The sequence below is a fragment of the Indicator indicator genome, chromosome 1 (assembly GCF_027791375.1).
Source record: "Indicator indicator isolate 239-I01 chromosome 1, UM_Iind_1.1, whole genome shotgun sequence".
NCBI lineage: Eukaryota > Metazoa > Chordata > Aves > Piciformes > Indicatoridae > Indicator > Indicator indicator.
This window is the reverse complement of record NC_072010.1, coordinates 114,299,289-114,323,229: the sequence shown is the minus strand read 5'-3', so window position 1 is coordinate 114,323,229 and position 23,941 is coordinate 114,299,289. Positions and strand designations below refer to the sequence as shown.

The following is a 23,941-nucleotide window of genomic DNA, read 5'->3' as shown; positions in this document are numbered from 1 at the left end:
CCAAACAAAAAAAAAAAAAGAAAAAACAATGCAAGTGAAGCATTCTTTCTTTACCCCGTATTTCTTCTTCAGCAGATCCATGATTCTTATAATGTGTGGTCTGCATTCCTGATGATTTTCTACCAGATGAGAGGTCACAGTAGATAATTCTGTGTCCACCTCTGGGACAAATGCCCATTTGTACCTGAAACAAATGGATTATTGGATAAGAAGACCAAAAAAACCCCAAAAAACAAACAAAAAAAACCCCAAACTTGTTTGGCTCATACACAGTTTAGTGGAGCAGTGGTTTCTTACAGACAAAACCTATCCTAACTATGGTTTTCTGCTATTACTAGAGTGAGACTTAATGAGCAAGGATCTTACTGTCATGTCAGTATTTAAATGCAACTGGCTCCCAAGAAATTCCTAGTGTGTGCAAACGAAAAACAATCTCCAGCTTTCTCTTCTCCTGATTTTTCCAAGTTAGAGAGCCTCCTAATAAAGATGGTGAAATCCTCCTATACTAACAAGACCAAATAATTTATCCAAATTCCCTGAATTACATTTGTGTGAGTACTAATATCTGTACTTGTATTAAAAACTGACAGCAAGATTAAGTCTCGAAGAAAATGGATATGGAATTACTTTAAATGGTAAGAACAGTAACAACCTGGAGAACAGGTAAGTAATTAGAGGACTTACATTTGAAACAACTGCATTCTGTCAGGTGGAAATGAAAGTGCTGTGTCCAAAAATTTACAAGCTGATAAGTACAAGGACAGCTCATTCTGCTGAATATCAGATCCGCTGCCATCACCTGGGACTTTCATTTTGCTTATTTTGCTGTTGCTCCTGTGTTAGTTACAATTAAGAAATGTACCATTAAAACATGAATGCTCTTCATTCAGCAAGAGAGAAACGTACACATATACACAAATGAGCACTTACACCTGTACATGACAAAAGCTATTTTTATTCTGTATAAGCACCATAATTAATAATGGAAGTCTGTTAGAAGAAAAAGCAATCTAAAATGGTAATATGTTAAAATATTCCAATGCTGACTTAGCATTAGTTCTATTTTTGCAGTCAACTAATATGGCATTTATGTATTTTGAACATACCACTATTTTAGCTGCTGAAAAATAATCCTAAGGTATGATTCATCAGTACCAGAAATACACAAATGCAATAAAAAAAAAAGTCCTGCTGTCTCTTCCCCATCTCTGAAAATTACTTAAATAATTGTTACCAGCTCCCACAAGTTCTCTATCAGACAAATGGTAGTTCTTACTTTGATGGTTCTTCTTCCTCAGTTAGATCTTCTTCCAACTGTAGAAATGTCTGAATCTTTAAAGAAATAAATTATTTATGGGGGATGCTGAAATGTTCACACAACTCAATCACAAAAAAGATAATGCTTCACATAGCATTAAGGAGCAACAGACCCTTAGCCTACTCTTGTGACTTGCAACAAAGTAAAAAATCAGGCAAGAGATAACATTAGCAACAACAAAAGAATTACTGAAAAAGATGTTAATTCTTTTCCCAAATTATCAGACTAATGTAGAACTATAAAAACATTTCCTTTTTGAAAAAGGGAGTGTACTTAGAAGAAAAAGGTAAATTAGAAGAAATGCTAACGAGTTTCAAATTACTACTTGTTCCTTACCAATTCAGTTACCATTATTGGCCACAATGAGGTTAGATGCTGAGGAGAAATCCTCAACAGAAGAACTCTGAAGAAGAGAAACATCTGTGCAGCAACTATAGAAGTCTGCCCAACACGGAGGTTCTCAGTCAGTCGTTCTAAAATAAACATTCAAAAAGTTTAAAAACAAACTAAAAGAGTAATGTTTTCATGGAATCACAGAACATTAGGGGTTGGAAAAGACCTTGAAAGATCATCCAGTCCAGCCCCACTGCCAGGGCAGGATCACCTAGGAACCAGGTCACACAGGAACTTGTTCAGGCAGGTTTTGAATGTCTCCAGAGCAGGAGACTCCACAACCTCTCTGGGCAGCCTGTTCCAGTGTTTTGTCACTATCATAGAGGAAGTTTTTCCTTATGTTCACATGGAACCTCCTATGCTCCATCTTGCACCCATTGCCCCTTGTTCTATCACTGGCCATCTCTGAGAAGAGCCTGGCTCTGTCCTCCTGACACTCGCCCTTCACACATTTATAAACTTTCCTGAGGTCACTGCTCAGTCTCCTCCTCTCCAAGCTAAAGAGCCCTAGCTCCCTTAGCCTCTTCTCATAAGAGAGATGTTCCACTCCCCCAATCATCTTTCTGTCTCTGTGCTGGACTTTCAAGCAGTTCCCTGTCCTTGAACTGAGGGGCAAATGTTTTCCTGAATGCGTGTTTTGGGAAATAAAAAAAATGTAGAACATGGCAAAACACAATTTGCACTTTATCATCAGTTTTGAGTTGAGTCTTTTGAACTCTGTTAACAAAATCATGATTTAGAAAAAGTCTGAAGGCATGGTGGCTTTATATTGAACAAAATTTTGTCAAAACTGACATTTAAGGAGAATGACAGCAGCCTATGAGTGGAAACCGGAAGAGTGCCACAAAACAACCATGTTTCCAGTTTTGTTTCCAGACCAAAGGATTTGGAACCCAGATTACTGTGCCCCACATACTGAGATTATTCATTTGCAAAAATTCAGAGATTCATAGCTTAACAAATTTTGTTTAAAAACCTTAAAGAAATTGAGGTGCCTGTTGGCAAACAAGTGACACCCCTTTCTTGCAGGATTTTTATATATATATATGCAAGAAAGGCAGGTGAAATTAGAGATCTTACCTTGTATTAAGGGAAGATAGAGATGATACTGATCAATTTCCCCACTGAACACAGCAAAAGCTTGCCGCTTCAACAACATTGCTTTTTGCTCAAAACTTGGGTACAATTTTAAGGCACTGCTCTGCATACCTATAATAGAGATAAGAATTAATGACTTCTTGTGTTTTGGGCTGAAAATAATTCTGATGTCCTGAAATCTTTTAAAAAGAAAAACTCCCTTTAGGTTTACTAATTGGAATAACAAATTTTTGTTGATCCAGATCTGCTCATGCTAGCAGGAATATTATAGGAAACAAGCACTGGAGCTCCTGTGTGGCTGGACGGTACCTTAAACTCCTGTCTCTGCCTTTATGTGCATGAATCTTCACAGGATCACAGGATGTTAAAGGTTGGAAGGGACATCCGAAGATCATTGAGTTCAACCCCCCTGCCAGAGCAGGACCATAGAATCTAGCACAGGTCACACAGGAATGCATCCAGATGGGTCTTGAAAGTCTCCAGAGAAGGAGACTCCACAATCCCTCTTAGGAGTCTGTTCCTGCTCTGTGACCCTCACAGTGAAGAAGGTCCTCCTCATGTTGAGGTGGAACCTCCTGTGCTGTAGTTTATATTCACTGTCCTATCACAGGGTGCAACTGAGCAGAGCCTGTCCTCTCCCTCTTGACCTCCAGCCCTCAGATATTTATAAACATTTATTAAATCCCCTCTCAGTCTTCTCCAGACTAAAAAGTCCCAGGGCTCTCAGCCTCTCCTCATAGCGCATGTGCTCCAGTCCCTTAATCATCCTGGTAGCTCTCTGTTAGATCTCTTTTCAGTCTCCTAAATCCATAGATGAGTGATCTCAGAACTTTACAATTTACTGAGAAAAAAAGGAGGCAAATTATAAAAATATGTATTGTTTTTAAAAAGTGCATTATGAATTAGTCTTGCACTGCAACCTTTTAAATATTATTTTGAAAGATCTGAAAAAGACATTAAAGCTGCTTTGTCTTTTGAAGCTCCACACAAATTTAAGGGGTTCTATCCCACTCCTGCCCTCACTTTCTTCTACACTCTCCTCAAGCCTGAATTAGAGGTCAAAACACATTGCTCAAAGGTTTGCTGTACTGGTCCACTACATTCCTACAGCTCAATGCCAGTACACAGACACCTGCAAAGTTAGCCAAAGGAGACTTTGGCTAACAAGGAACAGCTGCAAAAGGTCACAATTTAGCAACTTAAGGTTATAGCAAACTGTGAATGCAAGAGTCTAACATTAGCATTTCTAGAACAAATTTAGTACATTAAAAACATACCAAATAGATCAAATGCAAATAGATTTAAAACTGAAGTAGAAATAAGTTATGAATAGCTGATACTTACTCATCAAATCTTTAAACATAGTTTTCTCGTGTGTGAGAAGATGATCAATAATGGATCTCCAACTGAATAGGATACAGAAGGAATTGGATAACCAGTGAAAGCTTTGGTATGGATTAATCTCAGAAAATATTTTGGTCAAACATTTCATACAAGGAAACAGTTTCCAAACAGTATTTAGCATGCAGACTGTTATCTGGTTCAACACATACTGAAATCTAGGTCCTCGAGCTCTGTTGTATGCAGTTCCCTAATCATTAAGGAGAGCATGAGACAAGTTTATTCTTTTGCTGTACAATGAAACCTTCAGTGCTTATAATGCTTTTAGTAGAATTATGAGACCCATTTTTAACATTATGACATTCTGTAAGAAAGTAGCAATCAGAATTTTCTTTCCAACATTAGCCATTTTTCTTTAAAACCTTTCTTTGCAAATTCAGAATAGAATCTTGGAGTGCTACATTCTCTTACTGAGTGCATGAAGTGTCCATCTGGAAAAAAGCTGGATCCATAAACAACTCAACAACTTCTTTTTTCCAGGCTCTCTTGGTGTAGGCATATCCACTCAATGAGCTCAGCAACTGAGCACCAGCACGAAAACTAGGGATGTTGTAGGCACTAGGAGAAGAGATAATGGTAAATATATAATGGTAAATATATATATATATATGTGTGTGTGTATATATATATATATACACACATATATATAAATAAATATATAAAAACCTATATAAATATATGTTACTATATATAAAGTGAAGTTTATGTAACCAGAAAATAAACTCTGGGGTTCCCCAGAACTTCTAACCACAGTCTTTTAGTAAGAAGCTAAGTCTACATTAGTTCATAATTCAGAGCAACAGGAGATCAGTAGATCAAAGCAGCTGGTGAAGAAGCACCTCACATTTCCAGTGTACCTAGTTCGGGGAGATAGTTTCACATTAGATGTATCACAGCACAGCACAGCACTGCGGGTCTCCACTACAGAGGTGGAAAATTCCCCAGAATAAAGTTTCCAATAAGCTTTGAATCCTTGTCAGCAGGCCCTTTCAGAAGGTACCACAGCATACTTCATCTGTCACCCAGATAAGATGTATCAGTTCTGATGTCATCACCTGCATAAATACCTCTCACATTGGTCTTTTTCTCCCTGTGCTGCCTCATGCATCACCTCACTGCAAATCTGAATACCACGGTCTGCAAGGCATAGTAGGGAAAGAGTGTGGGGCTCAAGTAAAAACTGATAGGAGCAAGGTGAAGGGAGCCTGTATGAACTGATGCTTGTCCTCTGACACCTCAGTTTCATTGAAGACACAGATGCCAAACAGTGTCCTGATACAAATTCTTTCTGCTACAGATTCTTTCTGCAGTCACTGATTTGCCCATTGCTGAACAAAGGTTTCAGGTTGGTGAGGTGGTACTCCAACTGGCAGGAATGTAACTTTTGCTTAAGAAGGGATGCTGTCAAGGTCCTCTGTTGTGTGGTGGTACTACAACTTCACAGAAGGCTTCAGCAGCCCCTGTGTTTTCATGAAGGAGGCTACTGCTTTTCTTTGGTCGAACTCTGCGACCAAACTCCTACCAAGCTGGCAAGGACAGAGGGTGGAAGACAGTCTTGGAAGTTATACTTCAACTGCTGAGCAGCACATATGAGTCACATGAAAATCATCCAGCACATCTGTGAGCCTGATGGGGGTTCCACATTCTTAACTAGTGACTGTCTTATTATGCTTATGGCTACATAGATCACAAGGACTCTTGGCCCTGACAGGCTGACACTGGACAACCATCAAGGGACATCTGTAGGCATCTCAGCAACTTCGTCAAGCTTCTGATGCTCATGTCTTATGACCATCAGTCTCAGAACAAAGGGGATGGTCTTATTTTCCCTGTGAAAAAAAAAATTAAGCTGGCCAACTCCTGGTGTTCACATCTCCATTTGCATTGTAGAATTAATCTTTTATCCCTTGCACCAGTTCTTGAGGACATCCTGACAGCAACAGGATGCCCATGCCAGTTTTAACAGTGCCATTTCCACACATGGGGCAGAGATGGAGCAAGTATTTGGCTTGCAGCCACTGGCTCACAGCATGCCAAGCATGGCAATATGATGCAAGCATTCCCAGGAACAGTTTCATAGGTGGCTGAATGCAGGGTTTTCCATATCTGCTACAAATGCTGAAGGCACTGGATGCATATGCACAATGGTATGTGCCCTGTCCATAAGAATGACATACACTCCACACATCAAAAATCTGATGTATGGAGAATCTGGAATCTGATTTTGTTAGGGTTGAGGCAGGGAGAAAACATTGTAATACAATAGAAAATGCATAAATATAATAAATAGAAAAGAACAGTTTCCTAATATTTCTCTGCATAATTTTTAATCCCTCCCCCTTGAGAAGGAGCATGGAAAGGTCTTCAAACCCTGCTGCACCCTGAGGCTTGCTGGCTTTAGTGCTTCCCAGTGACACTCAACCCATCATTCCTTTCAGGCATGCCTGGTTGGTATCTTCCCTGACCCTCTATAACCTTTTTGCTCTTAACTGTACACTGCCTAGTGTTTTTGACTGTGACTTAACTAATGCTTAAGACAATCCTCACTTCCCCCACTTGTTAACTGTGGCTGATGCTCTCCCACACCTCAGTACAGATTGATTTGCTCAGAAAAACATAGTAGCCAAAAGGTGGCAGCCAGGAGGAGGGCAAATTTGATAATGCAACTGCAGGAGCAGTTGCAACTCAGAAAGATAGAACTGGGGGTGAGCAGGGAAGAGAAGAGTAAGTGTTGCTTTCTACCACTTGATAGAAAAAGGAGGATTTGTTTTCTAAGAGATCTGCCAATAGTACTGGGAGAAAGGTGGGGAGAGATGCATGAGGAAGGCTTGGGAACCAGGACCAACTGATAAGACCCTTGAAGATGGAAAGGAAACCCTCACAACTGACAGAGGATATCCTCCATCTCTTCCACACCTATGCTTTTGGCTGAAAAACTAGGTAGAGTATAAGGAGATACTGCACATCTTCCTACTTCATGATAGGTTCTATGACCTGTCCAGTGCTCTGCTGCCCCATTCCACTTCCTCTCTCCATTACCTAATTTACACAGGAAGGGGAGCTTTAAGTAAAGGTCAAAACCAAGATGGGAGGGACATCTACAACTGAACAGAAACAGCTCTCACAAAGCTCAAACAACAGGTTTCAGTTTCAGGTTTCAGCTCATAGCCTTATAACAGAGAAGAGGACAAACAGAAGAAAAAGCAAAAGTCTTAGAGTGGACCAAAACATCAGACTTAATAAAAATCATGTTCTGAGTGAAAAGTCACCTGTGGTTGCGTAGATAAGGAAATACATAGTAAAGCAAACGTGAAATCAATGGCACAGCTTTCTCCTTCTCATCACTCCGGTAAACCATGTCCAAAAGAGAAGCAAGAACCTTAAAAACAAAAAGAATGTCTCTTTAGACCTTTAGCTGGTGTTTTTGACAAAAGGGGAAAGCGTGCCTTATTTCAGGATAGAATGTGTATGCATTCTGCAGAGATTTTAAGCTCTCATTTAATCTGCCAGGAACACCTCTGCTCAATAACGTCAATACAACAACCACTCCAAAGATGAGAGCTGCAACTACAAAACTGGTTCCTACTTACTTCTGCAAGGAGAGAAAGAGCTTGGACACTGTATATTGAAGGAGCAGAGGCAGAAACCATTGAAGATGGTGCAACTGATGTATCTGAAAGAGGTAAAATAGTTTTGTTTTCCCTTCAGACATGTTTAAATTTTGCTATTTTCTACATTTCTTCTCAAACAAGACCTGTCACTCACATATTGGTATTACAGTGAAATGCTTCTGGGCATGTTGCCAAAACGACATACCTCATGCCCCATGCTGTTCTGTTCTGTACATTGCATTCACCTGCTGTAAGTTTTCCTCTGATTTACACACTATCTGCAAATATTTACTGAATACACTTAGACTGACATTGTTATTGGGGGGTAATGCATTTTTAAAATTTTTGTCTTTATTACTCCCATCTCATGCAAAGTCCCCACTATCAAACACCTAGTACTCTTCACTGGCTGAAGCAGATGAGATGAAGCAGTTGAAAGTTATATAAAACCACATTACCATTCACATCTTCAATGTTGAAGTCATCTGGCAAAATCTGAGGCTGAGCTTTCACTTCTAAGTTCCGGCTCAGCCAGCTAGTCTGTTCCAGGGAAGAACCAGCAACAGTCCCTACAGCCTCCAAGATTTTTTGGGTCACCTCCTGTAACATAACCAGACAATGTGGCATCAGAAGACAGCTATCATCTCTTGGCCAATCCAGCTGAGAGTTTTTTATATGGAATGTGTCAGGAGGATGAGAAGTAGGTACTTTTATTTGTTAGAAACATAAATACTTCTCTGATTTAAATATCTGTGCTCTCAAGATAATTAACTACTGCTCACTTCCAAAAAGAACAGGTAAGAAAATGAGAAGCAGGAAAAAGCTTTAAATTATCTTATCATGGAGAATTAATCATAATTTTTGATGCAAGTCATTACCATTAACACAGTATCACTATGGCATCAATCTTGCCACACATTAGCAGTCAGCTGTCAAAGATATGATCTGAATTGTTCAGCCCCTCAGAAATGGCATACCACTGTCTTTTAATTCCTTTTATATATGGAGAACATTAAACATGGCAGAGCATCAAGTGAGGAATGGTTTTATTTTGTGGCCATCCATCTGTTCATATATCAGTTTTTCTACTAGAGGTAAGAAAAATGTGTATCAAACTACCTGCATAGTCACACTTCAGCATATTTAATTCCCAGTAAAGTGAAATACTGGTCTCTCTAATGAAACCAAATCCCAAGTATCAAAAGCAAAGCAGAGGACACTTGTGAAGTGACTATAAGATGGTAAGGTGGCAAAGTTCTCTTTTTATCATCATGATCATTTTGCTGGCAAGTCTCTGAAGCAGAAGTGGAGATAATTTCTCTGTTAGTACACAAAAATATTATAACCATAACACTATCTCACCTCATGCATAGCATTATGTTGGTTCAGAGCCAAAATGGAACCCACATAAGTAGTGCTTAAACTGTTCTGGTGAAATCACATTCAGTATAGGAAAAGAATCCTGCTCTGCTCCACTCCTTCTTTACATAAAAGGTAACCTGACTATCATTTACATTGCTAACACAGTTATGAGCTTCAAGGATAATTACACCACTAATTTTCCTAGATAGTTTTGAAATTTCAATGCTTACATATATGACATGAACTCATGACATCACACTCGTGCTACAATTTAAATTGTGATAAACATCATAAAAATACACAGGGAAAACTGTGGAATGTCCATAGTTACCACTGCAATTTAACCTATTTTTCACAAAATTTTGTTAAGAGACATTCTGTGCATCATGTCTCTCATGTCTGAGTCTCCCATATGTACCAGGCCTGAGCCAAAACATGGATGCACATTCACACATTCTAAAAGCCCAGGTGAATTCAGATACAAAGTATAAATCAGGTCAACTCCACTTTTGCTTAGATGTGCAGTACCAGATTTATGAACTAAGAGGTATACATGGATACACTGTACCTGCAAGTCTTTTTGGTCCTTTTTGTTTTCTAGAGTAGGTGTTCTAGTCACAAAGTCATTCAGAGTACTGTGGGAGAATCAATTCACTCTGAGTTAGTAATTGGACAGGTCTACTCAATGAATCTTTTATAAAACCTTCTCTCTCACACAGTACCTGAGAAGAAGAAAGTGTCCAGGAGGAGCCAAGTTCAACTGCACAGACTCTTTGAGTAGTCCTAATAAGGACTGGAAATTCTCCTGCAAGGCTGAGACAGGTAGTCTGCCAAAAAAACACAACAAAAAAACAAAACGCACTTGACTCTGAAGTTAGAGTTAAGACAAGAAACAACATACATGGGTATCGTAGTGGCCATCAAGATCAGTCCTTTAGATCCTGCTCCTCCCTAAACTATCCAACAACATGGTATAAATATCCAGCAGCACAGGTAATATGAATGTATCAGTGAATGCTAGCAGTATGCCAGCCAGCACTGCAAGAGGGCTGGGTCTTCAGGGGGAAAGAAAAGGAACTAGCTACCCATTCCACTGCAAGCCAGCTTACTTATCTCCCTAGCTTATTGCACACAGTATACTGTGCAGTCTGATATATCCCAAGGCTTCCATACAAGCAAAGCCAAGTATGTGAAGAAGAGTTTTGATCAAAGTAATATTTCTAATCAACTGTCTGACCCACTAGGACTGTCTTTACTTGTTCCGAAGTCCAGCACAGAGTGCAGCCATAGCAGTTTTACTGCATTTAGAAGTTCTCTATTCATTCATCTGGCAACACAGTACAGATAAGGAAAGACATCATAACAAATTATAAAAGTATCTTGTTAATGAGATGTCTGAAGTATGTTGCTTTACAAACATAAAATGAGGCTTTCATACTGGCATCATCAACATGGTATCATAGCCCAGTTATTTTGTGACAGTCTGTTACTTAACACTGAAATGGCAATAACCATTTCCTACCTAAAGGTGTTCTGTGACACTGTGTCATAAAGATCAAAGTAAAGCAGAAATAATGACACTGGCTATTATCCTAACTAGTCAGACAGAAAATTCTCTTTTATAATGACTGAATTACCTTTGAATGAAGGCATAACTGAACTGCAGCATAGGAATATCTACAAGAGAAGACTTCTGAAAAATAAAAGCAAACCCATCATTATTTGCCATCAGGGGAAAAAAATAATAAAAAAAAACCAACCATGCTGTTGAGCACTTATGTGTAATGGTTAAAATACCCTTCTTAGAAGCCACTTGTACTTCCAACAGGTGACGAGCTATCAGTACAAGGGAATTCAGAGCTTTAATAGAGGACCCTAGTTGAGAAGCAGTTGCCTTATTTTGGCATATCTGCTACAGTTTATTCAGAGCTGTAGGAAGCCCCTGTAACAATGTGCATGGTAGCAAAACTGGTTTCCTTGAAAGCAAATTGGAAGACAGTAGACACAGTGTAAAGTATTTCTAACTATTCAGGTAAGGGTAGAAAGCTAGAAATGCATTTCTGAGTTGCCTTATCTGCAGCATAAAGTCGTAACCATCTTTGGCACTGGAGGACTCCACACCTTTTCATTACCATCAACTTCTCTAGCAAAATATTCTGAAGAATCTGCTTATACTGATGGACCAAACCACAGAATCCCACATTCTGTAAAACATACCTTATTCAAGAGCAAAAAAGAATCATTTATTTAAAAAAAAAAATCACCCAAACTTTCCTTCTAATAATATTTAGAAAACACACTGGAATAGATCCAGAACATAACGTATTAAGAAAATGGGATTATCTTCATGATTACCTCTTCACCCTTGATTTGTGATGGTTTCTTGACCACTTCTTTGACTAGATGTAATATAGTGTCAATTCTCAATGTGTTAAGTGCACATATTAAGTCCACAAGAATAAGCTGAGATGCACTAGCCACTGGAAGAATCTGACAAAACAAAACAAAAGACATGCTCCTCAGATCACTACACCAGGCAAAACATGAAGCTGAAAAAAACAACTTTTTGTGTGATATCTTCAATATCCATACTTAAGCAAAATGTAAATTAGAAAAAGTTAAATCAAACATGCAACAATTTGCCATATACAGGTCTCAACACCTCCATGAAAACAACTTCATTATACTCAAATGAAAACTGAAAAGAAAGAGGTGTTCTACTCAGAATAAATTATTCATTTCAGAAAATACAACTCTAACCTTTTTTGGAATTGGACTTGATTCGAGGTCTTTAATCTGTAATCCTAAGATTACAGTCCAGTATCGAATTAAAAAAATTGCTTTTATTCTCAGACTTAAAGTACAACACTGTCCTTTTTATTTGATTACTTATTTAGGTTTAATTGTAGTCCTGATACTTTGTGGAATTACATATAAGTAAAAGCATTTCAGAATTTTCAGTGGTCACCTGTAAAAATCCTCAATGAATCCATAAACAAGCCCAGAGTTTAGATATGATCATATAAATGTAAATTTTGTCTTTACTCTGGAATATTAAGGATGTCTTTAGTTTCACCTTGATTTTACTTTGATTCCTATGAGGTTTCTTGCTATTCCATACTGCTGCAATTGCTGCCATCAACTGGATTCCAAGTTGTGCTGTCAATGGATTCATGAAGTCCAATATTTTAGTTCTCAATGTCTATAGAGAATAAAAAAAAAGAAAAAAAGTTGTCAATGCTAAACTTTGTAAGACAAAGGCTCTCTCATAGAACCTAAAACATTCTTCCTTTTGCCAGGATATTCACAAAATACACAACAAAAGAACCTCTTTATATACTTGTCAGGCAGACTAGTTTTGACAATTTATTTATGAGCTAGTCTATCTTTCTTACAGATGGAAGGCATATTTGTCAGAAAACAGATTGTGAAACAGAAAAACTAACTTTTTGTGTTATATTTTCTCTTCTACAGATATTATTCACTGCTCTGATTTACCAATAGCCACAGAAGAAGGGAAAAGTCTAGTATTTTTATTCCTTCAGGTACACCTTCTACTGCCTGCAGAAGGTGCAGACAATTAGAGGCAGTTTGCTCTTCAGCAGCTATTAACTGAAGCTCACAGAAAAAGCAAAACATTAAAACAGATCAATTAAGGGTGCAGATGGGCAAAAAGAACAGGCAAAAATCTACTTTGTAAATTGATACTGTGCAGATCATGGGAGTTCTTAAAAAACTCTATGTGGCCCAATGTCATTAAGAAATGGCAAAATTACTCCTATGAACTTGTGAGGGAGGAGGTGATAAGGGTGATGAGATACACAGTACTTTAAAAGAGGTCCTACTTTGGTTGCTTTAAAATAGACTGAAGAAGAGCATTTAGTTGTTCCAAAGAAGTCAGTTGGTCTTTTTTGAGAGTCTTCCTTCTTTATAACACTCCAAAGAAGGGACATGGTATTAATAATCCGAGGCAGTTCTTCCAAAATAGCATTCCTAGCATTTCTCAGGTTGGCAGGTTCAGCCAAACATGGTGACTAGAAAAAAATAAAAATATGAATGTTAAAGTACATTATATTATGCACCACAGAGTGACTGTTCTTATTCTATAATTAGAAGAATTAGAGTCAACTTTTTTAACAACAACTTTAATAATTCAGCCATTCAATTTCTGAAATATACTGCTGCTACTTGAGTCTACTGAATTTCCTCTTCACTATTTTGGCACAGAGAGTTGATTTTTCTAGGAAACTACTAAGATAATATTCTATTCTTGACAAATGTTACAGGAATAAGAATTGTAAAGAACAAATCAGCATGAAGGGGATTGTGGTGGTTTTAAGGCTATAACTTTAATTTCTTTTCAGAGTTCGAGCAGAAAGGTAAAAGAATGTAAATAAATCATAATTGGGTGTAAGAAAGAAAAATAATGATTATTCTAAACACTTCCATTGGAGAGATAGAAATGTTTAAGAGTCAGTACTCAAAACAAGGTACAGGCAGTCTCTCTGTCAGTCTGTCTGGTGTTTTTCTGCAGGGCATTTCTCTTCTGGCCTTATGGTTTCGAAGATAACACACACCCACATATTGACCCTGAAAAGCTAAGTTTAACAACCTCACTGCTTCTTGGCTTTCTTCCTTCTGCCAGGGGGGTCTGGAGAAGGCAAGGAAAGAGCCAGGGCCCCTCTGAAGCCAGGGGGCTTTGTTCTGTTTTTCTATTAATGTACATATTTGTGAATCCTGTAAATACTGCATATTTGTACATATTCATTGCATTCCATTGTAACTGTAGTTTATGCTTTCTAAATACAGCTTCATTTGCTTCCAAACTGAGTTAGCCTGGTTATTGTCAGTGTGGGAGGGATTTTTCTTAACCCACACTACAACAATTAATTTGGCGCTTTCCAACATGGGGCAATTGCTTTTTTGATTTATTTCTGCTCAGATTAGGAAGCAAAATGAAGCTGCTTTGGATCCTGTGGCATGATATATATTCTGTTCTGACTGTGGTGATTTATAAATGGGCTGTTTCTTCTGTGATAGATAAAATTGTAAGATATGTGGCATATAAACTATTTCTTTGGTTTAAGGACAAGTTACAGAAAGCTGTTGGGTATTGTCTTCGTTTTATTGGAGTAGGGAGTTATGGTAGCTTGAGTGTGAATCTGCCAGCAGAAGTATATGAATTCACTATTCCTATTGCAGAAGGTTATGTGAACAAATGGAACCCTAAAATGATTTATATGCTATGCTTGAATCACATTATAGGTGAGGCTCAGCAGGGCTCTGGGGAACCTAATCTAATGGAGGATGTGCCTGCTTACTGCATGGGTGTTGGACTAGATGACCTTCAGAGGTCCTTTCCAACCCAAACCACTCTATGATTCTATGTTATCAAGTCAAAAGAAAATAGAAGACTATTTTAGTGACAGAACAACTGCAGACAAGATATGCAGGAGTAACATTTGTGTGATCAGGATCATCATGAACATCTTCTGCTTAAAATTAACTTTCCTATCTTCAAATAAAAAAATAATTTCTCTCCCCCTCCCTTTCACTTTTGATAGGATTGAGGTGGAAGGTGTCTCTACAAATGAAAAGGCAGCTAGAAGTTGAGATAATGAAGAAAAGACAAGACTAGGAATCTCAACAGTCCAGCCTTATCTCTGTTACATGTAAATCACAAAGAGCCTCTGCTGGTGTCTCACCAGGAGTCATGCTGTAAATCAGCTAGAGACTGTCCTCCCTAGATAACAAACTCAGGACAACCTGAACTTCTGAACTTTTAGGACAGAGTGCAGGCTTAATAGGCAACTGAATATTAACTTCTCTGCCAGAGAAGTGAAGAACTTCATTTAAATGAACATACAATGTATGATGCAGGGAGACGGGGGGCACGTGTAAAGGTGGACATGTAGTAGGCAGATAGGGAAGACTACAAATTCCAAGTACCTCAGCCAAAGGGAAAAGGGAGATGGAAATTTGTGTCTGGGAATTTAGGATAAAAGGGAAGCTGTGCCTTCCAGCAATTTGAGAGACCTCACTGGGATTTTTGCCCCATGAGCTCTCCCTTTATTTGAATGAAGTTTTACAGGACTCCTCTGTCTGCATTGTGAACATGGAATTCTAGCAACAGACCAATTTTTCTTACACTTCGTTCCTTTCTTTTGGTGTGCTATGATGCTTCTTTAAGGTTATCTTCTTGTGTAAGTGCTGCTTTACCACTTACATTCACATCTGAATGAGAAAGGGTTGCATATTTTGATGAACTGGTGCCAAGGTGTCAAGTGGTACATATTAAGCACTGACCTTTTTACTTTGATTAGGTTGCTCCAGAAGGCAGAAGTGACTAATGGTTGTCAGACCTTCCAAAAGGGTTAGTGGGTAATCAGGTGTAACATTTTCTCTTTTAGAAGTTAAGCTTCGGAGGGAAGGAAAGAAAAATAATAAAATAAAGAAAAAGAAGAGAAGTTTAACAGGTCAAGCGGTATTTCCTTGATTAAAAATTCCAGTAGAAATGTTTCTATTCAATAGTTAAAAGGATACCAGAATGACCAGACAGGAATATCAAAACAAAGGATTCACAAACTATGCTGGCACAACTCTGTTTCCTTGTCTAGATATTTCAAAATATTATTCCCCACCTGACCCTAAGTCTTTAGTGTTAAGATTATTTCTCCCTATTCCTTTCACTTACTGCCTGTTCTGAACAGTATCTTTCTTCTCCAGGGTGTCTCTTCTCAACTAGTCCTCCAAAATCCTCAGTCTTGTCAAAATGGGAACTGCTTTTTATCTGGACAGCAGGCAGAGGGGAACAGGATCTGTCATAGCTGCTGGTCATTCTTGCAACCGCAGTGAGCCCTGCTGCAACAATACCGCCTCTGTTGCACCTGAGGCTCAAGGGACAGATGCCTGCATGCACAGCAGGGTTTGAGGATCAAGCTCTGGGAGCCACAATACTAACACAGTAACTTTCTATGTACTATGTACTGTGCTCTAGTGAGAGGAACTTTCAAAGCTTCAGCACAACAAATCCCACACTACAGACTCTTACCTTGCAGTTGATTTTGCAGATGTCCTCACAGCTTCATTTTCATACTGTTTGACAAGCTCATCCAGGTTTTTACAGATCTGTACAACAAATGGTGCTACGGTCCAGCCTAAAGACTTCCCAAAATAGGGCAGGGAACATGTGACTAAGCCTACCCAAGTGGGATGCATCCCATAGCCATACTCTGGTTGCAAACCTCTAACCACAGCAGAGACAAATAATCCCTGTGAAGTTATTGGATGCGGATAGACATATTGCATTGCGCCAATAGCCTGCTGGAAATTCAGAGCCTGCTGCCATTCCTTGGAGAGGTCTGGCTGATTCTCCTGCTCCTCATGAGTCTGTCCAAGATGGTGCTCCAAGACAATTAATACCTGCAAGAGCTTCAGCAGCTCGATCTGGAGTGGATGTTCACTCCATATTTGATCATGCCCAAAATTGATTAGGTTCTCTTCAAAGAGTTCCTCTTCAGAAGCATTATTCACTCCACCTGCCATAAGCAGTTCATACCGTTTCTGACTTGTATACATCGATGCGGACAAGGAAAGAAGAACAAACTCCTGAATTTTGCATCTTCCTAGCAAATTGCGTATGAACTCCACATTCTTACTCTCTGCTGCCTTTGCCATGGCAGCTAGCTGTGTCATCATTCTAATCAGGACTTCCACACTTTTTACCTGAACATCTCTGTTGCCAAGCACATCTCTGTGTGTGACCTTCAAGTAGCATGGATAATATGAGCGCAGGAAACTGAGACAGAGGTAAGTGAGCAGTTCTATTAGAAGAGAATGAGGACACATGGTTGGGGACTGAGCCGGAAGCTTGCCATAAAAACTCTGCCCAACAAGAGCTTCCTGATGGCGAGCCAAGAGATTGTAAATAAGATTCAAATGTGCGGTGGAGCTGGTGTCCATGCTTGTACTAGCTACAGCTTCAATAAATTCTTTAGGGTTTGTTTTAAGCACTGCCTCCAGAACAGAAAAAGCATACAATACCCTCTTAGAATCATAAGGCTGCAAATAGAGCAGCATGTGTTTGAACAGAGCCTCAATTGTCTCCTGCTTTTCTTTCTGCTGCTTGAGCAACCTAGAATGAGTAATTTCCTGGAGCTCCAAGTCCACCTCTTCATCACTTGACAGAGACTCTGATGCTTGAGTTCTCTCAGAGTCAGCACGCACAAGGTTTAATGCTACATTGGATTTGGAACTTTCAGAGAGGAATGCGTTGAGAGAACTCACATGGTTTGTGGTCTCTCTGCCATCAGTTGCAGCACTGTCATTGTCCTCATTGCTCACTTCTTGCAGTCCCAGAGAAGGAGAAAAAGAGGACGTATTTTCACTGTCATGGCCTGTGCTGGTGTCTGCTGATTCTGTGTGCTCACTATTATCTTGGTCACCATCTGCTTCATATGAAGTTACTGGATTACAAGAGACATTTTTTTCAGACTGTTCAGTTTTTAACTCTGGCTTCTCTGGATCTTTTTCTACTTCTGCCCAAATTGCTTCTCTATCCACAGTAGTAAACTGGCTCAATGGAAGGTTTTCTTCAGAATTGCTCTCAGACATGTCACACTCTTTCAAAGACACCTTTTTCTTGCAAAGCCAATCACATATATTTTCTGGAAAAAAAGAAAAAATATTTTTACTCCTAAAGAGCATATAATTGCCTGTTTCACACAACATGTTTTATATTGAATGAGTCATGGTGAGAAAAAAGACGTTAAAAAGTCACTCTGTTCTAGTCTACTATTAAGTGCAACAAGTGGAGCTAAAAGAACCATCTGGGTTAAGTGCAAGAGTATAGGATCAAAACATCAAGCATGTGCTGTTTTTCTTAAGCTATGTCTCCCTAGATAAGACAATTTCTTTTTTATGCCTCCTGAGCATAAAATGTTTGTTGAGATCAGAAGGGAAAGGAAAAGGACAGCAACAAAACATTTTTTTTTTTAATTTTAATTTTTAAGAGCTAGTGTTTTCTTTGATTACATGCTGTGGAACAAGGGAGGAAAATACTAGCTCTGTTTGTGTATAGCATCTAATAAACAGGTCTCTTTGGATGCTATAAAGGTGTAACTATTTGTCAATCTAAACAGAAAAATAATTATGCAAGTCAACATCTAGGTTAACAGTAATGAGACAGACAGCTGACAAGGAAGCTTCTTTACACAAAACTACCAGACACTTATCCACTGTCTTCCTGCTCTGCTCCAGGAAACACCCTCGGCTACTTGGGCCAAATGGTGAAGCATGTCATATCTGTACCACTCCCAGCAATCCCAGACCTGAACAGACCGCAAGCCTTTACCGGACTCTGCGCTTAGAGTGAACTCCGGGTCCATACCTGTCTCAGTCTTCCCTTCTCAGCTGCTTCCCACAGGTCTCTGTCACATTTGTCTACCCTATATTTGACACATAGCTCATATGTGGTTCAAAATGTTTCTTATTACAGGTCTTCAAATGGACATCTTGATCTGTCAACTCTGTCCTGCCAAGGTGAAGACACTCTGCAACATTCCTAAATTTGAGTGGCCGGAGGTTATCTTCAGTTTAAAATATCTCTCTTTGCTTCTGCATCCTAATTCTGGGATGCCTTGAGACATATGCCACAAGGGCTCAGCTATTCTCCTTTTAAATCAAGATTGATCTTTTTTGGACAAAGGTAATAATTTGAATATAATTTTTAGAAGTAGCAGAATTAGGTGGAGATTCTTTGCGTAGTGAACCAGTGCACCCTAAACAGCAAGATGGTCCTCATAATCTGAGTGATTATTGTAACACTACGCTAAGTGAATCATTAACAAAAAGTATTCTGAATAAAGAAACCTGGTATGAGGGCGCATGGCGTACTGTGGCAAGATTGGGTGGAGAGAGTGAGATCTGCCTGTCCATCCTGCCTACATGAACAGTTCCTGGACTGATATAGTCACCAAACTGCTCCTGGATTTCATTTGGTTGCAGACCTAATTTTGCTCGAGAAGGGATCCCGTGAACAGTGAACACACGTGCAATGTGGATCATCTGAGAACGGCAACGAGAAGTGTGGGATGAGATCCCAGAGCAAAGCAGGAAGCAATCCAAACTAACAGCGTAGGTGCAGCCACTGTAATAGAAATTATCATTAGGCCATCAACTAGCATGACTTACTCCTGAACTCTGTTGTACACAACACTAAGTGGTATTTGGATAAGGAGGAAAATATGAAGCTGATACAAGACAACTCAGGGTAGGAGGATACCACTGCACTTCAGAGACTACCTTCGGTAGGTGTTCAGGAGTATGTAATGCTGTGTTAGCACTTACAGTTTCAGTCCAAGAACAGTTTTACCTGCTGAATTTTTCTGTTTGATGTAGTGGATGGACGTGCGCTGTGTCTTTGGATGAAGCAGCAGCAGCAGGACTGGTTCAAGAATCCGTGCAACATCATTAAGTGAAAGAGCACGGATCAGCCAGCCCTGTGCTGCAGCACCAATTGCACCATCTGAACAATTGAGACTGTCCAGTACCACAAACAGAGACCTGAGTGGAGAAATCAGAATGAAGAAGTACAATTGAAAACTCTATGAAAAGTTAATGCAAACAACAGAATAGTGGCAGGGAACAGACACAGTGCATGTTCAACTAAGCAGCAGCTAATGGCTCATGCCAGCAACAACAGCTTGATCATGCATGTTTTCCCAAGTTGAGGTCAAGTACACATGCATTTGTAGAAGCAAGGCCATACATACACTCACAATCTAGAAGAGCAGCATATTTTAAATTCTTTCACATATCTATTTAGAAACACTCTTAATGCTTTTATCTAATTTTATACAGAGGTTATGATCGTGTAAAAAAATAGTCAAACTACTTTTGTTGTTGTTTTGGGGGTTTGTTTCATTTTTTTCTCACAAGTAGCTGGTTTTATTTTGCTTGGAAAAATTAACCCATTCCAAGATAAAAAAAAAATCTGCAATGCAGAAGCTTGTCTACAAGCTGCTCTTCATACATGAAGTTCTTTCTACTTTTACAGAAACTTCCTTCACACAGGAAAGGACACCATGCATACAGAGTGTTTGCAAAGGTGCAAGAAAGTTGAAGATTTTCCTTTTGCTCATTTTTGGTTCTCTTTATACAGAACTTTTTCCCACCTAAGAAAAAAAAAAGAACAGAGCAAAGCATGATAAAGTTTAATACATAAATGTAAGTCTAAGTCAGTGGAAATGGAAAATACCTATCAAAGGACCGATTGTGAGAAGTCACTCTGCTGCCTTGGATCTCTCTGGTCAGATGCCACATGACAGAGAATCTGAACAGTGCTTCCAGCCTTGTCCCCTTTGCAAGGAAACAAGACAGATACATATTTTTTTTGCAGCATTTATCTCCAAGTAAAATTTTAGTGATTTTTAAACCTCTAGCAGAACAACAGCTATAGTCTACACAACTGATAATCTTTCTCAGGTAGTTTGAGAGTTTAAGACTAAACCAAAACACTATGTATCTATCAATGCACAGCCAAAAATTAACAGCCATGGTGTTTGTGGGAAAGAAAAGAAAAAAGACTTGCCAATACACCAAAAATGTATTTTAGGACCCTGCAGACTGCAGGGGAGTTGGACAAGATGACCTTTGAGAATCCCTTCCAACCTGATGCATTCTGTGACTCTATGACTCTTGCGTATAAACATTTTAGTTTTGGTTTTAGTGTTAAGGAGGTTTAAAAGCTCAATGGCAAATGGGAAGACATTAGGTAGTGTTTATTAATTTTGTTTAAAAGACCTTAAAGGATTTCTAAACTTTCCATTTTCAAAAGTGCAAGAGCAAAAAGACAAAAACAACACCAAAGACTGAATGTGCCTGTTTTAAATATTACTGTGCAAGGCACTTCTCACAAATATACTGTAAGTTATTAAAAGCTGTTGTGTCATTAAATTAGGCAAATGAAATAATTAATAACTGTCACAATATACAGCTTACTTATTAGGGGACCTCAATACTAAGGTGGACACAGGATCAACATTATGTTGACATACACTTACAAGATAATAAAGGCTGCTGCTGGAATATGAGGTTTACAAAATCAGCACAAAATAATTTTATTTTAGTTATTGGTGGAGCTGGGTCACTTTGACAATACTTATTACATGATTTGGGCTAAAATTAAAACAGCTCCAGCATTCACTGAAAGCTTTTGTATCTAGCTATTAAGTTTAGCAGTAGTTCCATGATGAATAAGTATCAGGGAATTGTAAAAACATGGACAGAATCTGTTGGACTCTTGGAAGACAGAGGGACCATGGAGTGAAGACACGGGGTGGAAGGGAATTTGAGGCAGTTTGGGAGGCAATGTAACAACTCTGCAGTGACAAAGGGGTTTCAGTGAATACAGGAGTTACCTTATCACGATCCAGAAGTGCATGGCAGATAATATCTTCACAAATATTTGCCGATGGTGCCAAGCAGTGCAGCCTGTAGAACAGTTCCACACAGGCAATGTGATGCTCCCGTGACTCTTTGTTCAGCTGATTCCAGAGCACACAGGCTACCCTCTAAGGAAAAAGAATTAATAATAAGAAGAACAATAATGATCATAACAGCAATAATACCCTTTTCTTCCCTGACTTAAACCTTTCCATTGCATAAATGCCCTCTATTACCAGAAGGGATTTCCAAATCGTCTTAGTTTAGCAAAGAGCAATAATTCAGGTCATACACTCAGACCTAAAGGAATGTAACCTTCCTATCCTAGCAGGACAGGTAATTCAAAAGTACACAACCAGAAGTTAAGAAAAATAGTTTCTGATTTTATTTTCTGGCTCAAAGTCTAACAGATTATACATGTGCCAGGCACAGCAATTAGAAACACAGTAATTAATGATGAAAGATCTAGGAACCAACCCTCATATCAACACTAAAGAAATGGTCAGGAGAAGGAAAGCATAACTGAAATATATATACTTAAAACAAGGAGGATAGAATGTTTTATTATTATTTACCCACTAATACTTTCTCTTATTGCAAAACTTAGAATGAATCAAAGTTCTCTATAGTGTAGCTTTCAAGCTAATGAAACCAAACCTTCAAATCAGAAATCAACTCTACCTAGCCCCCAAGAATGAGGGCACAGAACCAACTAACAATTTGAAAATAACCTGTCACTTTTGAACATTCTTTTGAGAAGCACAAGAAGAATGCAACTGCTTTCAAATACTTGTGGAAGCGAAAAATAGCAGTGTGTCATTGTAACACAATCATGCTGCCCCCAAACTTCCATCTTCAAATAACATTTGCTTTCCCACCCCATCCTTAGAGCTTCAGTGTAAAGCTGAGCAGTAAAAGGAAAGAGAAAATTGACACCTGGTAGAAATCTGTTTTCTCTGCGATGATCTTTAGAACTCCAGGAGCAATAGGAGGAAGGGTGACCATCTGTAGCTTTCCACAAAAGGGGTTGTGGCCAGACATTTTGTACCGCTTCATTCGGTCTTCTATCACAAGTGCCAGTGACTGGGAATGGTTGATCACCTCCAGCAAAGTGAAGATGGACACGTTCTGAACATAGCAGTCATTCACACAACAGCATATTGTCATTAAGGACTTCAGCCACAGAGGGAAGCTGGCATCACAACCTCCTCAGAAGGTAAGTGAGAAAGAAATTTTTTAATAATCTCAAGGCTACGGTCGTATTTTCAAGAATTCTTCAATCAAGTTCACAGGACCAAGAGACAGAAATGACTGCCCAAATCTAACTTTCATGCTGTCAGCAAGTTCCTTACCTCAGAAGGGGCTTGCTTCAAAGCAAGTTATATTCTTATCCCCATTTCTCTTTGGTGAGAGCTCTTGCAGGACCTCAGTAACCCAGTAACTAGTGGATTTCTGCTTCCCAGATTATGTTTTTTTCCACAACTATTTTTTACAGCTGCTGTTTTCCAGCCATCATTGTCAAAACCAACAGAAGTCTGTTGATCCAAGGATGCTCTTTAGGGTAGTGTGGAGCATATAATTTCAGAAACCAGGAAGCACACGTTGAACTGATATGGCTAACATCAAGTCAAGCCATCTTTGTTTCTTTTGACTGAATAATCAGAGAGTTTTATTAAAGCTTGAGTAGAGGAATCTGAAGTATGGCTCACACCTCTGGCTTCAAAGACAGATGTTTTAGCAGCTTTACTATTGCAACAAAATGACCACTTTCCCTTCTTCACATCAGACAATTTGTGTATCACATTCAGCCCAGACTTTCATTATCAGAGGTTCTCCCCTTCTGGCTTTAAACCATACTCTATTGAACAGGGTGTGTGGTTTAAAAGAACTTTGAAAAGAAACTTCTATAATCATAGGGATGATATTCCTAAAAAACTCTATTATGAAAGCAAGTCTTCTAAGTTTCAGCTACATTGCTGACCACATGGAAGGGATTATAAATACTCAAACATGCCCATGTCAAGCAGACAGCTCAACCACGCAGCTCACCCTTAGCAAAGTGATGATATGATGGGTTTATCATCATTTTGGTAAGGAAGAGAGAAGAAATTTGTCATGAGGTGAGGAAGAGAATCAAATTTTCCAGTTTCCCAACTCTCTATTCACTACTATCCTTCAGGCCAGTAACTGCTTCTGCTAAAACTAATAAATGAACTTGAATTCTCAGAACAAACAGGTCCTCCAATTACACAAGATTATTCTTATATGTCAGTTTACACTCGATTCATTTGAATTCAAGCTGCCAAGCAAAGGA

At 38.9% G+C, this 23,941-nt stretch overlaps 1 protein-coding gene across 1 annotated transcript in view; it reads right to left on the bottom strand.

Annotated features, from left to right (window-relative positions):
* Window positions 1-23,941, bottom strand: part of DOP1B (DOP1 leucine zipper like protein B) — a 47,918-nt gene that overhangs the window by 1,419 nt on the left and 22,558 nt on the right. Inside the window, exons 14-35 of the mRNA XM_054389754.1 lie at window positions 22,564-22,835; window positions 21,603-21,755; window positions 20,441-20,541; window positions 19,556-19,746; window positions 16,235-17,849; window positions 15,490-15,601; window positions 13,029-13,217; window positions 12,260-12,385; window positions 11,539-11,673; window positions 10,821-10,876; window positions 9,906-10,010; window positions 9,752-9,818; window positions 8,280-8,421; window positions 7,801-7,883; window positions 7,480-7,589; window positions 4,622-4,768; window positions 4,154-4,215; window positions 2,792-2,920; window positions 1,655-1,791; window positions 1,277-1,332; window positions 685-834; window positions 55-184 (exon numbers count right to left, since the gene is read on the bottom strand). Of these exons, the coding sequence (XP_054245729.1) occupies window positions 55-184; window positions 685-834; window positions 1,277-1,332; window positions 1,655-1,791; window positions 2,792-2,920; window positions 4,154-4,215; window positions 4,622-4,768; window positions 7,480-7,589; window positions 7,801-7,883; window positions 8,280-8,421; window positions 9,752-9,818; window positions 9,906-10,010; window positions 10,821-10,876; window positions 11,539-11,673; window positions 12,260-12,385; window positions 13,029-13,217; window positions 15,490-15,601; window positions 16,235-17,849; window positions 19,556-19,746; window positions 20,441-20,541; window positions 21,603-21,755; window positions 22,564-22,835 (4,268 nt within the window). The remainder of the gene's footprint in view (window positions 1-54; window positions 185-684; window positions 835-1,276; window positions 1,333-1,654; window positions 1,792-2,791; window positions 2,921-4,153; window positions 4,216-4,621; window positions 4,769-7,479; window positions 7,590-7,800; window positions 7,884-8,279; window positions 8,422-9,751; window positions 9,819-9,905; window positions 10,011-10,820; window positions 10,877-11,538; window positions 11,674-12,259; window positions 12,386-13,028; window positions 13,218-15,489; window positions 15,602-16,234; window positions 17,850-19,555; window positions 19,747-20,440; window positions 20,542-21,602; window positions 21,756-22,563; window positions 22,836-23,941) is intronic.